A 17,102-nucleotide genomic window follows, 5' to 3' on the forward strand; every position below is an offset into this window, starting at 1 on the left:
TCCACAGCCTGGGGATTGGGGACCACAGAAATAGAGAACAGAGTGGAAAGTGAGTAAGTCTAGGTCCTTGATGGCACCAGCAAGCCACTGTCCCAACCCTCTATTGCCTAATTTCTGGCTGTAAAGAGATCCTTATTTGTTTAAGCTACTGTTAACTAATTTACTGTTACTTGCAAGCAGAACACATTCTAAAGGGAGAGAGAGCAAGATTGATGGTGAGCAGATTAGCCAGGAGGCTACTCTAGTAACCCAGGAAAGTGATGATGAAGACTTGAACAAGAGTAATAATAAGATTAAAGAAGGCAGAATAGATTTGAGAAATAAGAAATAAGGAGTAGGGAGTAGAGAAAATTTTGTTTTAGGCATATTGACATAGGGATATTATGGGACATTATGTGAATATAACTAATAAATAATTAGAAATATAGGTCTCCAGCATTGGAGAAATATGGGGGCTGAAAATATGAATAATGACACATAAATGGTGGCTGAAGCCAGCGAAGTCTGTTAAATGAAAATGAGAGAGCATACAGAATGAGAACAGAGAACTATGGATGCAACCTGAGCAGCCTCAGCATTTAAAGGATTCAGAGCAAGGGAAGAATAATGAAGAATAACAAGAGACACAGGAATTACAGAAAGCAAAGGGAGGAGTGAGTTTCAAGGAGGCAGTGGTGAGGAGTTAATATAGAGGCCAGGATGTCACAAGTTAGGAACTGAAAGTAGGGAAGAAAGGGACAAAATTACTTTGTAAAGAGGTATGGCAATCATAGGAAGGAGAGAGAAAAGACAACTCAAGGGAAGCAGCAGAGTTCTGGAAAGGTTTTGGTCTTGTTTTTGTTAATGTTGCTTTAGGATACAGGAGACCTGAAGCTCTTTAGAGATTGAGGAAAAGAAACCGAGTGAGAAGAGAAACTAAAGACTAAAGATTAAACAGGATGGAATATGGTCCTGGAAAAGATGGGAAGGAATGAGATCAGGAACACATTAGCCTTAGAAAAGGGGGATGCATGGCTGAATAGAGTTAGGTCTTGAAGGTAGATGGGAATGGCCGTGTCTAATAATTTACTTTTTTCCTCCATGAAATAGGAGGCCCAGTCAACTTTAGCAGGTATAGGACGCTTTAAGAGAATAAAAGGTTTGTAATACCTTGTCTAGGGAACAGAAATAGTAAAACACTGAGAATAGGTAGAAGGATTGCTAAGCAGTATTAGGGGGCCTGCGTAGCATATGGCCTTTTAAATAGCTAGAGATGTTTTAGACATTTAAGAGGAGTTAACACATTAATAAAAACAAAGAGACAAAGCCAAGCCCAAGTGCCATCAAATATAGGTATTTTATTCCAGCTCTAGAAAATGAAAAAAATGGGGGAACACATCCTTTCACATACATACCATTCTAATTTAACTGACATTAATTCAGAAAAGCTAGAGTACATATGTATGTGTATATGTATAAATATACATATATACACGCACATATGTATTTCAGATTTTAATCTCATTGGTGTTCATCTTCATTTTGTTTTTTTTAATAAATGCCCTTGTAAGTCATCACATGCAACCTAATACTTCTAGCTGTGTCTCCTCATCAACCATTTAATATTATTTGGATTGCATTGTGTGTTTTAATCATTTATGTGGTTTGTCAAACTGTACATTTGCAGATGTAATAGAAAAACTTGATTTTGAAATCAAGTTCTCAAAAACTTGATTTTGAAATACTTGATTTAAGTTATATTCTTTGTGTCAGTTACTCATTACATGATTTTATCATAATTTGCAACTTCATATATCTTGTAGTTTCTATGCAGTCTGTGCAGTCTACTTCAGCTTCTAGTGCTGTACATATCTACATCTTCTGGGTGGGACTGCCCGTGATCCATGAGCTTGGGGTCAGGCATAAACTGTGTAGCACCTGATAAAGTATTAAAATGAAAAAAAATTAGTCATTTAACACATTTATTTTGGGTATTGGGGATACAGTATTGAACAAACCAGATAAAAATCTCTACCAACATGGACGTAACATTTGAGCTAGGTGAGATTAAATAATAAAATTAAGTAAAATATGTATCAGATGGTGGTAAGTGCTATACAGAAAAATATAACAGGGAGGGGATATATGCAATGCTTGGGTGATTTGCAGTTTCAAATAGGGCAGCCAGGGAAAGCCTTCTGGGAAGGTGATATTTGAGCAAATAACTAAAGGAGGTGAGGATGTGTTCCCTATAGATTTTGGTGGGCAATGCATTCCAGGATGAGCAGATGGCAAATGTAATGGACCCTAGGCATGTCTGAGGAACCAATATGGCTGGAACAGAGTACACGAGATATGGTGTGTGGGGTAGGGGGAGGTAGTGAGAGAGTGTTAGGAGACATGATCAGAAAGATGGTGGACGGCTAAGTCACATAGGGCCATGGTAAAAGTTTTGGCTGTTATTTTAAGTGAGATGAGAAGGTACTGGGCAATTGTAAGTAGAGGATTAACACGATGCTATGTTTTTAAAAGGATCACTTTTGGCTATGGGGAGAAGAAACTATAGGGGAACAAGGGAAGAAGTAGGGAGATCAGTTAGAAAGTCATTACAGTACTCCAGATGAGATTCTGAGGGCTTTAATTAGGGTGGCAGCAGTGGAGATGGTGAAAAAGAATTGGATTCTGGATAATTCTGAATGTAGAATGGACATGATTTCCTAAATGGATTGACTATGCCATGTGAGACTCTTTAACTTGAGAAACTGGAATAATGGAGTTGTCATTTACTGAGACAGGAAAAAAAGTGAGAGCAGGTTTGGGGGAAAGCAAATGAAGTAAGTTTTGGGTATGTTGAATCTGAATTGCTTACTAAACATCTCAGTACAAACGTTGAGTAGGCAGCTAGGACTATGTCTGTAGAGTTCAGAGGAGGCCTAGGCTCATATAAATGAGTCCTAGCCTATATATGGCATTTAAAACCATGGGCTATATGAGATCATCTAGACTCAGAGAAGAGGCCCAAGGAAGGAACCCTGTGGGTTAATAAGATTAGGAGAGGTTATAGTTAGGAGAATGTAGCAGAGAAGACAGAGGAGGAAAGCTAGTGTGTGAGGTACGAGAACCAAGAGCAAGTAATATCCCACAGGCCAAGTGAAGAGATTATTTCAAGTAAGAGGGAGTTTAACCTGTATTAAAAGTTACTGATGGATTGCATAAGATGGAGATTGAGAATTGACTTCTGGATTTGGCAATGTGTAGATCGATGGTGATCCTGACAAGCTTACTGTGTGCCAAGCAAGATGTTAAGTTATTTTTATGCATTATTTCTTAATACCACCATGAGGTAGATGAGGTATATTATCCTTGTTTTACAGATAAGGAAATTTAAATTTAGACAGGATAAGTAACTTGACCAATGCCGTTCAGCTAATAAGTGGTACAGGTAGGACTGAATCCAGGTTTTTCTGACCCCAGCATGACCACCCAGGTTCTTCTGCAAAACAGGGATTAGAGTACTAACAATCTCATATAATTATTTTTAATATTAAATATGATAATGTCTATAAAATGCTTAAAATACCTTGGGAATAGTAAGTAAGCAAAAGACAACTATTTTTATATTTACTTTGTGATATAATACTACTTTTTCAGAATTTTTTAATTTTAAATATGTTTTGCAAAATCTGATTCATTTTAAAATTGATTTTATTACATTTGGGAGCCACACATTTTTTTTTCATAGAAGAATTTAATTTCTAGTTTTATAATGAAAACAAAGGGGAGAAAAGATTTGAATACAATGATTTATCTTATACCTATCTTTTTTTTTTTTGAGACAGAATCTCACTCTTTTGCCCGGGCTAGAGTGAGTGCCGTGGCGTCAGCCTAGCTCACAGCAACCTCAAACTCCTGGGCTCAAGCAATCCTTCTGCCTCAGCCTCCCGAGTAGCTGGGACTACAGGCATGCGCCACCATGCCCGGCTAATTTTTTCTATATATTTTTAGTTGTCCAATTAATTTCTTTCTATTTTTAGTAGAGGCGGGGTCTCGCTCTTGCTCAGGCTGGTTTCGAACTCCTGAGCTCAAACAATCCGCCCGCCTCGGCCTCCCAGAGTGCTAGGATTACAGGCGTGAGCCACCGCGCCGGGCCATCTTATACCTATCTTTTCAGAAATATTTCATAATGTGTGACATACCTATATATAACTTTATCCCCAAATATATTTTTAAAAACAACCCAATTCATAAGTAATCACTACTCATGATAGAACAGGTAATACAGTTCTCCATAGGATAGAGATTCTTAATCTGTTGTCATTTTTCAGGGGGAGGAGGTAGGAGGGTATGTGATAGAACTCATGTGATCTGTTAACTTCGATGAGGGAAATTTGTCTTTATCTTCACTAAGCTCTGACTGAAAATGGACATTTTCTTCAATAATGAATGCAGGCAACAAAACACAATAGCATTACCGGTACCTGAGATTTTGTCACCAATAGACATCAAAGATATTTTCACATCACATTACAGTTGCAGATTATCTAAAAATATTTACATTTACCACTACTTGAAAATTATGGTAGTTATTACACCTATTTTTACACATTGTTGTTTAATACATTTAAGGAATCTCATATATTACTATGTGTTTTATTTTTTGCATTTGAAAACATTATTCTGAGAAGAGGACATAGTACAATAAAGGTTAAGAACCTGATTAGTGGTTCCACTCGCTCCACGTTTTTTTCTCAATTGTATCTCTGCTGCCACCTGGTGGAAGCCATTACTCATTACAAGTGAAAAGTGTGCCACAAAAAAAAAAAAAAAGTTCTTTTTTATCAAGCAGACATACTACAGCAGGCATGTGACAAATAGTTATTTTATATAAGTCTGATTGTGTCAAATTTGTTTAACAATGTGCATCAATTGGCTAAGTCCTCTAACGTTTCTACACACTTCCTTAATGTATATTCCTGCCCAAAATCTGGTGAAAGATTCAGCTCACCCTAATTTCCTGGATTGGAAAGATCCTTTTGCCTTTAGATCGTCTCCACCCCTCAAAATTTCTTTTTTTTTTCATTTTTGTCAAAATATTAAGGGGATACAAATGTTTTTGCTACGTGGATACCTTGTATAATGCTTAAGTAAAGGCTTCTAGTGTGCTCATCATAATAGTGTTCATTGTACCTGATAGATAAGTTTTTACCCCTCACCCCCTCCCATCTTCCCTTCTGTTTGATTTCCAATGTCCTTTACATCTCTTTGTGCCCATAATTTAGCTCCCAATTATTAGAGAGTGCATGTGGTGTTTGTTTTTCCATTGATGAGATAGTTCACTTAGGATAATGGTCTCCAGTTCATCCAACTTCCTGCAAAAGACATTATTTCATACCTTTCTATAGTTGAGTAGTACTCCACGGGGGGGGGTGTTTTCGTGTGTGCATGTGTGTGTATATATTTACATATGTGTATATGTGTGTGTATACACATACACACACACACATATTTTCTTTATTGAACTTAAGGGGGCTTGATTGCGTATCTTTGCCATTGTAATTTGTGCTGCGATAAACATTTGAGTACAGGTGTCCTTTTGATAAAATGAGTTATTTTTCTTTGAGTAGATACCGACTAGTGGGATTGCTGGATCAAATGGTAAGTCTATATTTACTTCTGTGGGGAATCCACATACTGTTTTCGACAGAGGTTGTACTAATTTACATTATCACCAAAAGTGTATGAGTGTTCCCTTTTCACATCATCTGCATCGACATCTATTGTATTTTGGCTTTTTAATAATGGCCATTCTGAAAGGGGTAACGTGGCATCTCATTGTGGCTTTAAATTACATGTCATTTATTAGTGATGTTGAGCATTTTTTCATGTTTCTTGGCCATTTGTCTACCTTCTTTTGAAAAAACTCTGTTCATGTCTTTTTCTTTTGTCCACTATTCAATGGGATTGTTTGTTTTTTTCTTGCTGATTTGTTTGAGTTCTTTGTAGATTTGGGACATTGGCCCTTGGTCAGATGTATAGTTTGTGAACATTTTCTCCCATTCTGCAAACTGTCTACTCACTCTGTTGATTATTTCGTTTGCTTTGCAGAAGCTGCTTAATTTCATTCAATCCCATATATTTAGTTTTGTTGTTCCTACACTTGCCTTTGGGGTCTTAGTCAAAAATTCTTTGCCTAGGCTGATGTGCACAAGAGTTTTCCTATGTTTTCTTATAATTTTTATGGTTTAGGCCTTATGTTTAAATCTTTTATGCATCTTGAATTAATTTTTGTATATGGCAAGAGATAAGGGTACTGTTTTATTGTTCTGCATGTGGCTATCCAGTTTTCCCAGCACCATTTATTGAATAGGGCTTCTTTCCCTAGTGTGTGTTGTTGTCTGCTTTGTGAAAGATCAGTTGGTTGTAGGTAGATGTTTTTATTTCTGGGTTCCCTATTCTGTTCCATTGGTCTATGTTTCTACTTTTATACCAGTACCATGCCGTGTTGAATACTGTATCCTTGTAGCACAATTTGAAGTCAAGGGATGTGATGCCACCAGATGTGTTATTTTACATAGGATTTCTTTGGCTATTTACATTCTTTTTTGGTTCTATATTAAGTTTAGGATCATTTTTTCTATATCTGTGAAAAATGGCATTGTTAATTTTATGGGAATTGCATGTACTCTATAAATCACTTTGGGCAGTATGGACATTTTAACAATGTGGCTACTTCCAATCCATGAACGTGGGATGTTTTTCCATTTGTGTAATCTATGATTTCTTTCATCAGTGGTTTGTAGTTCTCCCTGTAGAGATCTTTCACTTCCTTGGTTAAGTATATTCCTAAGTGTTTTGTTTTCTTTGTAGCTATGGTGAATGGTGCTGAGTCTTTGACTGGGTTCTCAGATTGACTGTCATTGGTGTATATGAATGCTACTGATTTGTGTACATTGATTTTGTAACCTGAGACTTTGCTGAATTTATCAATTCTATGAGTATTTTGGTGGAGACTTTAGGATTGTCTAGTTTTAAGGTGATATCATCAGCAAAAAGGGATAGTTTGACTTCCTCTTTCCTGATTTGGATATCCTCTGTTTCTTTCTCTTGCCTTATTCCTCTGGTTAAGATTCCAGTACTGTGTTGAATAAAAGTGGTGACAGTGGGCACTCTTATCTTCTTCCAGTTTTTAAGGGGAATGGTTTCAACTTTTCCCCATTCAGTATGATGTTGGTTGTGGCTTTGTGATATATGGATTTTATAATTTTGAGGTATTTTCCTTCTATGCCTAGTTTGTTGACAGTGTTTTATCAGAACATTCATCAGAAATCAAGCAGGTGGGGGGAGGAAAGAATGAGTAAATTCACACCTAACATGTATAATGCACACTATCTGGGGGATGGGCATACTTACAACTTCAACTCAAATAGTACAAAATCATTATGTAACCAAAACGTTTATAACCCCATAATATTCTTAAATTAAAATTATAAAAGAGAGTGCTGGATTTTATTGAATGGTGTTTTCTTTGCCTCTATTGAGATGATCATGTGGACTGTTTTTGCTTCTGTTCATGTGGTGAATCATGTTTATTGATGTGTGTATTAAACCATCCTGTCTTCCTGGGATGAAACCCACTTGATCAGGGTAAATTACCTTTTGGATGTGCTGTTAAATTCAGTTTGCTAGTATTTTGTTTCAGATTTTTGCATCTATGTTCATAAGAAATATTAGTCTGTAGTTATTGTGTGTGTATGTGTGTGTCCTTTCCTAACTTTTGTATCAAGGTGATACTGGCTTCACAAAATGAGTTAAGGAGGATTCCCTCCTTATTGATATTATGGGGTAATTTATGAAGTATAGGTACCAGTTCTTCTTTGTAGGTCTAATAGAATTAGGCTATGAATCTGTGTGGTCCAGGAGTACAGTACATTTTTTTGTTGGGAGATTTTTTTTATTGCTGCTTCAATCTCACTACTCATTATTGGTCTGTTTGGAATTTCTATTTCTTCCAGATTCAGGCTCAGAAGGTTGTATGTTTCCAGGAATTTATCCATTTCCGCTATGCTTTCTAGTTTGCATAGGGATTTTTTTAGTATTCATGGATGATATTTTGTATTTCAGTGGTATCAGTTGTAATGTCTCCTTTTTCATTTCTCATTGAACTTATCTGGGTCCTTTTTCTTCTGTTTCTGCTTAATCTAGCTAGATGTCTATCAACTTTATCTTTTTAAAGAACCAACTTTTTGTTCTGTTGATCCTTTGTATTTCGTTTGTTTGTTTGTTTCCATTAATTCACTTTTGCTCTGAGATTTGCTATTTCTTGTCTTCTGCTGGCTTTGGGTTTGATTTGTTCTTTTTCTAGTTTCTTGTGATGTGATATCTGGTTGATAATGTGATCTTAATGTCTTTTTGATGGAAGCATTTAAGGCTATGAATTTCCCTCTTACCACTGCTTTCACTGTGTCCCATAGATTCTGGATGCTTGTGTCATGATTGTCATTCAGTTCAGAAAATCACTTGATTTCCATCTTAATTTCATCATTGACCCAAGGATTGTTCAGGAGCAGGTTGTTTAATTTCTATGACTTTTTGTAAATTTCATAGTTCCTCATGGAGTTGATTTCTAGAATTATTACACTGTTATCTGAGAAGATACATGGAATGATTTCAATTTTTTTGAATTTGCTGAGACTTGTTTTGTGGGTTAACATATGATTAATCTTGGAAAATGTCCCATGTGCTGATGAGAAGAATGTATATTCTGCAGTTTGTGGGTAGAATGTTCTGTAGATGTTTGTTAGGTCCAATTGTTACAGAGTCCCATTTAAGTCCAGTGTTTCTCAGTTGATCTTCTCCCTCAATGATTTCTCCAGTTCTGTCAGTGGAGTGTTACAATCCCCAGCAATTATGATTTTGTTGTTTATTTATTTGCTTAGATGTAGTAATATTTGATCTATGAATCTTGGAGCTCCTGTGCTAGGTGCTTATATATTTATATATTGAGGATTATTATATCTTCCTATTGAATTGCTCCCTTGATCATTATATAATGACCATCTTTTTCTTTTTTTTTAACCATTGTTGATTTAAAGTTTATTTGATATGAGAATAGCTACTCATACTTGCTTTTAGTTTCCATTCACATGCAATATATTTTTTTCCATCCCTTTACTTTGAGTCTGTGAGTATCCTAGCAAGTTAGATGGGTTTCCTGGAGACAGCAAATACTTGGGGTGTTTCTTCATACATTCAGCATGTCTATATCTTTTAAAAGAAGTATTAAGACTTTACATTCAATATTAGTATTGATATGTGACATACTGTTCTGTTCATCATGTTGAATACCTACTTGCTTTGTTTTCTCCCTTGTGCTACTGTTGCATAAGAGTTGTGAGCTCTAACTTTTGGGTGTTTTTATACTGGTGGATATTGGTTGTCCCTTTCCATGTATAGACTACTTTTAAGCATTTCCTGTAGGGCAGGCATAGTGGTGACAAATTCTCTCTTTGTTTGCTTATAAGGGAAAGAGTTTATTTCTCCTTCATTTTTGAAACTTAGTTTTTCAGGATACAAAATTCTTGGCTGGAAGGTGCTCTGTTTAAGAAGACTAAAACTGGGACCCCAATCCCTTTTGCTTGAAATGTTTCTGCTGAGAAGTCTGCTGTTTGTTTGATGGGTTTTCCTTTGCAAGTAATTCTTAGGATATTAAGCATGAAATGTCCGATTCCCTTAAGTACCAAGTTTGACAGTTGGTATCTCTGACATTTCACTCTGATACTTCTTATTTTACTTTTATTGTGAAGGTACATCCTCATTCTTTCAAACACACAGCTTGGCTTGTGATTATCTCTCTCTCTTTTTTTTTAAGAGCAATTTTTGTGAAACCATGGATAAGTCAAAATTCATATTATTTTTGAATAGGAGTTCCATTATGGAATCAGTGCAGGGCAGACAGCTAAAAATATCAAAAAAGTGTTTGAGAAGGATGTGGCTAATGAATGCATAGTTGTGTCGATGATTTGAGAAGTTATATTATTGTGATTTTAATCTTGAACATGAGCCACATGAGCAACCTGAGACCAAGGAGGATAATGATGAGCTGAAATCTGTAGTGGAAGCGAATCCATCTCAACCTATGTGTGAATTAGCAGCAAGGTTTGACTTTACTATTCCAACAATATCAGATCATTTGAAATAAATTGGCAAGGTAAAGAAACAGCATAGATGGGTTCTGCATGAAATACATGAGCATCGGAAGAGAAATTGTCACGAACCTTGTCTTTGTTTGTTGTCAAATGTTACAGGTGAACGATTTCTACACCATATTGTTACACGTGAGGAAAAATAGATTCTTTGTGACAACCAAAAACATTTGGCACAATGGTTGGATAAAGGCGAAGTGCCAAAACATAGTCCAAAACTGAATATTCACCAAAAAAAGCTAATGGTGTCTGTTTGGTGGTCTAGTTCTGGTATTATCCACTACGGCATCATGAAACCTAGTCAATCAATTACAGCAGATGTCTATTGCAACCATTGGACAAAATGATGAGGATGCTTGTGATTAAGCAGCTGAGATTGGTCAGAAGAGGCAGGCCAATCCTCCTGCAAGATAATCCTCTATCACATGTTGCACAAACAATGCTGCTCAAACTAAGAAGCTGGAGTTGGAAATTCTCTGTCATCCACCGTATTCACCAGACCTTGCACTGACTGACTACCACTTCTTTCAAGGAAAAATATTCAATTCTCAACAAGCTGTGGAAAAGACCTTTCATGATTTCATAACCACTAGCTCTCCCAGATTCTTTGCTGCTGGTGCAAACAAGCTACTGTTAAGATGGCAAAACTGTATCAATAGTTTAGGTGCATATTTTAATTAAATGTACTACTTCTTATTTGAGATATAATAAACCAATTATGATTCAAAATCAGACATTTCATAATTGTTGTTTTCATCTCACAGCTTGTAGGATTTTCTCTTTCACTTTGACTTTGTTCAGTCTGATGACTATATGTCTTAGTGATACCTTATGTGCTATGAATCTTCCAGGTGTTCAATGACCATCTTGTATGTAGATATCTAAAACTTATAGCAATCCTACGGAAGTTTTCCTCTATTATTCTCTCAAATAAGTTTTCCATGCTTACTGCTTCTTATTCGTCTCCCTCAGGATACCCATAATTCTTATATTTGTTCATTTTGCATAGTCCCATATTTCTCACAGCAAAAATGTTCATTTTTCCTTAATTTCTTTTTTACAGTTTTTACTGACTGGGTAACTTCAAAATGCTTGTCTTCAATCTCTGATATTCTTTCTCCTGCTTGATCTAGCATGTTGCTCAAGCTTTCTGTTCTATTTTGAAATTACCTAATTGACTCTTTCCTTTCTTTAAGTTCTGTTCTCTCTTTTCTAATTTTATCTGTTTAGTGAATTTTTTGTTCATGTCCCAAATTACTGTTAGTATTTTTTGACTTCTTTAAGATGGTGTTCCACCATCTCCTCAATTCCATTCATGTTACTTGCCATCCATAATCTTTATTCCATATCTGTCATTTTTACAATTTCCTTTTGGTTAGAGTTCATTGCTGGAGAGCTACTGTGAATCTTTCAGGGTGTTGAGACAGCCTGTTTTCTCATGTTTGCTAGAGTTTTCATGCTGGTTTCTTCTCATCTGGGGCCTCTTCTCTCAGCTTGAAACAGATAGCAGATAGTGCATTCCTGTTTTCCTCTGCTGGGAACTTGGTTGCTCCGTGAAGATAGGAATGGGTCACTGGATGGTGTGCTTAGGTTTTACTCCAGAAGGTTGACCAGGCAGGAGAGGGGCAGATGCACCGTGACCCTTTAACACTGCTGCTCTGCTGTGTCTCCCCAGTTTGCTGTGTTTGTTAATGGGCAACTACGGCAGGGCTGGCCCCTGGTGCTAGGCGTGCATGTGAGGTTGTGCTAGCTGGTAGGAGGCAACATGCATGCAAGATGGATGAAGTTTGCAGGGCACAGCACACACACATGCAGGCCTGGGTCGCCAAGGTGACAGGCGCATGAGTGGGGTGAGGTCAATGCAGGGTGAGGCATAGGGTGTAGCAGGTATGCAGGGCATGAAGGCACTGCAGGCCCATAGGGCATGGGGCAGAGCAGAACTCCAGTACAGAGTGCTCCAGCAGGTCACAATTCACTGTGCAGGACAGAGTGTTGACCCTGAACAGAATGGACTCATGAAGCAGGGTGCCTACATGGGATGGAGCAGGTCTGCAATGCACAACGCTCACACCTATGGGTGGGCGGCTGTAGGACAGGGAGTGTGGGTGGGGCTGGGCACATGCAGGGTGCTTGAGGATGGTGCAGATCTATGGTATTCAGTCTATGGAGATCCAAGGGCCCCAGCTCCATTGGCTTTCATCCTGCTTGGGGCCTTTCAGACAGCAGCATCAATAGTGGTCCAGGTGCTCTGGCAGTGGGTAGTGGGCACTGAGGGCTACAGTCATGTGTTCCACCCAGGTCTCACAAGAAGTACAGCTGAGTGAGATCATGGAGGTCACAGCAGCAGGCACAGGTCCCCTGGTCATCTGCTCTGCCTAGGGCCCCAGGAAATGGTGGCACTGGGGGTGCACATCACTTGCCCATGGTGAGGAAGTGAGTGCCAAGATTCCCCAATCCTTCCCCACCTGGCAGGAACAAGCATGAGGCAGCAATCACAGATCTGATCCCTAAGCGAAAGTAGCTTTCAGGAATTGGGATGCTACAACGGCATCAGCTGCAGTACCCAGGGTTTGCAAGCAAGCCATGCTTTCTCCCCTGAGAAGGGCAGCTGCACAGCCTCCAGTCAGGTGTCTGTATTACTCCAGAGGTCTGCTACAGTGGAGAGGCTCTCCTGCCACTCCAGCTGCAGTATCCTAGAGGAAGAGGTATGGAGCTTGGGATTTTCTCCTCTGTTCCATTCCCATGTGTGGGCACCTTCCCTAATTACCTCCGATCCTGCAAAAGCAGCTCATCCCACTTCTATCTTGTTTACTGCATTCCGACTTCCTCTCTGTGGATTCAAACTGATCCAACTCAGACAAATGACTCAAAGGTGTGTATCTATTAGCCACTGTTTATCCTCTCCTTGAGATTAGTGCTGTGTACGCTGCTTGTAGTTTGCCATCTTGACTGTCTTCTTTCTCAAAACTTCTTAAAAGGCTTCAAGATTTTAATTTATACAGAACTTAGGTCAGAGACTATTAACTAAAGGAATATGCATCAGAATATCCTATGGAGATTTCCCTAAAATCCACCTGCTTGGAGGCCTCACCTCTGGACTTTCAGATTTATAACTCTTGAGTAGAGTGTGGTCCTGTGAATTTTGAAAAAAATAAAAAATCCTCAAGTAATTGTGATCCTCTGGTTTAGAACCACTTAGCCTAGGTCATTTGATATCTTTTTTAGAAGCTTCCTCTCATACTCTTCTGAGTATATAAGAATTATATCTTCCCTCCTAAAAATTTCTTCACCCCTTGAGCTGACCAAGGGTCCTTGGTACCTCCCAAAGGATGAACTCTCATAAAACTCTTCTTGAATCTCAAAGTCCTAATCACTGTGATCCTTTTCTTTCTACTTTATATTTTTGATGTCTAATAAAAAATGTCTTATGTTTAAAGTTTTTTTTTAATTCAGGATATTATAGGGATACAAACATTTTGGTTACATGTAATATGTTTGTCTAACCCAAGCCAAGGCTACGAGGGTGTCCTTCCCCCATAAAGTATGCTCTGCTCCCATTAGCTGTGGGTTTGCCCCCTCACCCCCACCTCCCCAACTGACTAGCACCCAATGAGTATCACTACAATGTGAGCACCTTAGTGTTGATCACTTAGTACGAATTTGATGGTGAGTACATGTGGTGTATGTGTTTCCATCTTTGTGATACCTCACTTTGAAGGATGGGCTCAATCCATATCTAGGATAACATAAGAGATGCTAGTTCACCATTGTTTCTGTAGTTGGGTAGTATTCCATGGTACACATATACCACATTTTATTAATCCACTCATGTATTAATGGGCATTTGGGTTGTTTCCACATCTTTGCAATTGTGAATTTTGCTGCTATAAACATTGAACTACAGATGTCCTTATAGAATGTCTTTCTTTCCTTTGGGTAGATGCCTAGTAGTGGGACTGCTGGATCAAATGGTATTTCTATTTTTGGTTCTTTGAAGTACCTCCAAATTACTTTCCACAGGGGTTGTACTAATTTGCAGTCCAAGCAGCAGTGAAAGAGTGTGCCAATCTCTCCACACCCACACCAGCATTTGTTATTTTGGGTCTTCTTGATAAAGGTCATTCTCATTGCAGTTAGGTAATATATCATTGTAGTTTTGATTTCTATTTCGCTAATGATTAGAGATGTTGAGCACTTTTTTGTATGTTTGCTTGCCATTAGTCTGTCTTCTCTTGAAAAGTTTCTGTTCTTGTCCTTTGCCCCTTTATCAATGGGGTGGTTTGATTTTTTTTCTTGTTGATTTTCTAAGTTCTATATAGATTCTTATTATCAACCCTTTATTGGATGTGTAGAAAGCAAGTATTTTCTCCCATTTTGTAGGTTGTCTATTCACTCTAATGATAGTTTCCTTGGCTGTGCAGAAGCATTTTAATTTGATCAGGTCCCATTCATTTATTTTTATTATTGCTGTCATTGCTTTGGGGGTCTTCTTCACAAATTCTTTACACAGGCCAATGTATAAAAGAGTCTTCCCAACATTTTCTTCCACAATTCTTAAGGTTTCACACCTTAAATTTAAGTCTGTTATCCATCATGACTTGATTTTTGGAAGAGGTGAGAGGAGGGGATCCAGTTTCAATCTTCTGCATGTGGATATCCAGTTTTCCCAGGACCACTTATTGAATCAAGATTGTTTTCCCCAATATATATTTTTGTCTGCTTTGTCGAAGATTAGATAGCAATATGAGGATGTTTTTATATCTGGGATCTCTGTCCTATTCCAAAGGTCTGTATCTCCGTTCTTTTGCCAGTGTCATACTGTTATGGTTACTATAACCTTGTAGTCAAGTTCGAAGTCTGGTAGACTGATGCCTCCCAATTTATTCTTTATGTTTAAGATTGCTTTGGCTATATGAGGTCTTCTTTGGTTCAAGATAAAGCACAGAATTATATTTTTCTAAATCTACATATGAAATGTAGAAATGGTGAATCACAAGAGTATACTGTATAATCAACTCTGAATCATATATTAATATTATGGACTAAATATTTGTGTACCCCCAAAATAAACATGTTGAGACCTTACCCCCAATGTGATGATATTAGGAGGTAGGGCCTTTGGGAAGTAATTAGGACTAACGAAGTGAGATGGGTGGAGCTCTCATGAATGGCATTAGTGCCCTTATAAGAGTCTTGAGAGAGCTAACTTTCTTCTGTTCTCTACCATGTGAGGGTACAATGAGAAGTAGGCTGTCTACAAGCCAGAAGAGGGCCCTCACCAGAACCTGACTATGCTGGCACCCTAATCTCAAACTGTCACCCCCTAGAACAGTGAGCAATAAATTTATGTTCTTTATAAGCCACCCAGTCTATGTTGTTTTATTAATAGCAACCTGAATATGATAAGAATGAACACTGCCATTTCTTTCTCCCTCTACATGTCTCCTTAAAATGATTTTCATATACCACATCACTCAGTACAAGCAGGTAAAGGGCTCCAGAATCTACATGTGTGAAGAAAAATACATTAGTTAACGATGGTTTTGGCCCCACTGTTAAGCTGTAGTACATTTCATCTTCACAAAGATACTCTGGAATTGGCAGGCATTTAGAAAAATGACCAGATATATTATATTCTTGTGGGAATATATTCAACTATGGATTATTCAGAAACAGTCTAAAAATTGTATAACTCATTTGATTAGAAAGAAGAGGTGACACAGAAAAATAGTAAAACCTAAACCGGGTTTGTTATTCAGTGATAGTATTTATAAATAATAAGTGAGAGGAGGAAAAGGCTGAAATTAGAAACTACATTCTGGTTTTAAATTAGATAATCTATACACAATGGAAAGAGCTTGGACTTTGAGGTCAGGAAGATCTAGGCTACAAACACAGCTCTGGTACTCACAAACTGTATGATCTTGGACACGTTATTTAAGCTCCCTGAGTCTCAGTGTATTCAACATAAAACGGGAATAATTACCGATACAGCAGAGTTTTTTGTTTTGCTTTGCTTTGTGGATGACGAATGAATAACAATACACTTACTGCTCTTTGAATCACAGTACATACTTAATAAAAGGTAGACATTATTATTATTCCTTAATTATTATTCCCCAACCTCAGAGTTAGTCATATTTCCTTTGCAATAAGACAACTTAATGGGTTGTACCATTCACATTGTACAGGTAGACAGCCCTATGCAAACCAGTGACTAGTGAGTCTATGTAAGTACACTGTGTTCATATCATATAAGTAATAAAAAAGGTAACTGTAAAAATTCAGTTACCTTTTTTTTTTTGATCACAGCAAAACCACAGTAAAGAAAACATCTGGCTAGCTTTTTTTTTTCTTGATCATAGTAAAACCATGGTAATAATCTGTTTAGAAAGCATAACTGTCACTATTTGGTCCCACACAGTATAATATTAACTGCCAGTATTGAATATTAGCAAAGCTATAAATATTATAAAATATTATAATTGGTACTACTTCTACTATTTGATGCTAAAAGTTCTTTTGGTAACGTAATAAAACTATGGATAGCAAAAACAGACTGACAAGGAGACTGACAGGCAAATAACAAAAGAAATGGAAGATGATATTTCTTTATGTAGGTAGGACTCATACCTGTAAACTGAAAGAATCGAGAAAAGCACATTTTCCCCAAGCTAATAAAATAGCTCCTGTTTATAAAATGATACTAAATCCTTCACTCAATCAACCAGTTAGTGCTACTCTAAACCCCCACATACAAAGATATGTATTATGAACTACATGGCAATGAAAAAAAAATACCAGGTATCTAAATACCTCATAACCTAAAAAGTATTACAAACTAAGGATATGAGAAAAACAAAACATTTCTGAAGAAAACAAATAATTTCAAACTACTAATTATAATGCTATCAAATTATT

The 17,102-nt window shown here is 37.4% G+C and overlaps 1 protein-coding gene across 1 annotated transcript in view; it reads right to left on the minus strand.

Annotated features, from left to right (window-relative positions):
- Window positions 1–1,529: 1,529 nt before the first annotated feature.
- The window catches only part of APOOL (apolipoprotein O-like), a 44,353-nt gene continuing 28,780 nt past the window's right edge, over window positions 1,530–17,102 (minus strand). The window contains exon 7 of the mRNA XM_012647135.1: window positions 1,530–1,917. Within this exon, the coding sequence (XP_012502589.1) occupies window positions 1,829–1,917 (89 nt within the window). The 3' untranslated portion in view covers window positions 1,530–1,828. The remainder of the gene's footprint in view (window positions 1,918–17,102) is intronic.

This window comes from Propithecus coquereli, unplaced genomic scaffold (assembly GCF_000956105.1).
Source record: "Propithecus coquereli isolate 6110/MARCELLA unplaced genomic scaffold, Pcoq_1.0 Scaffold257, whole genome shotgun sequence".
Taxonomy (NCBI): Eukaryota; Metazoa; Chordata; class Mammalia; order Primates; family Indriidae; genus Propithecus; species Propithecus coquereli.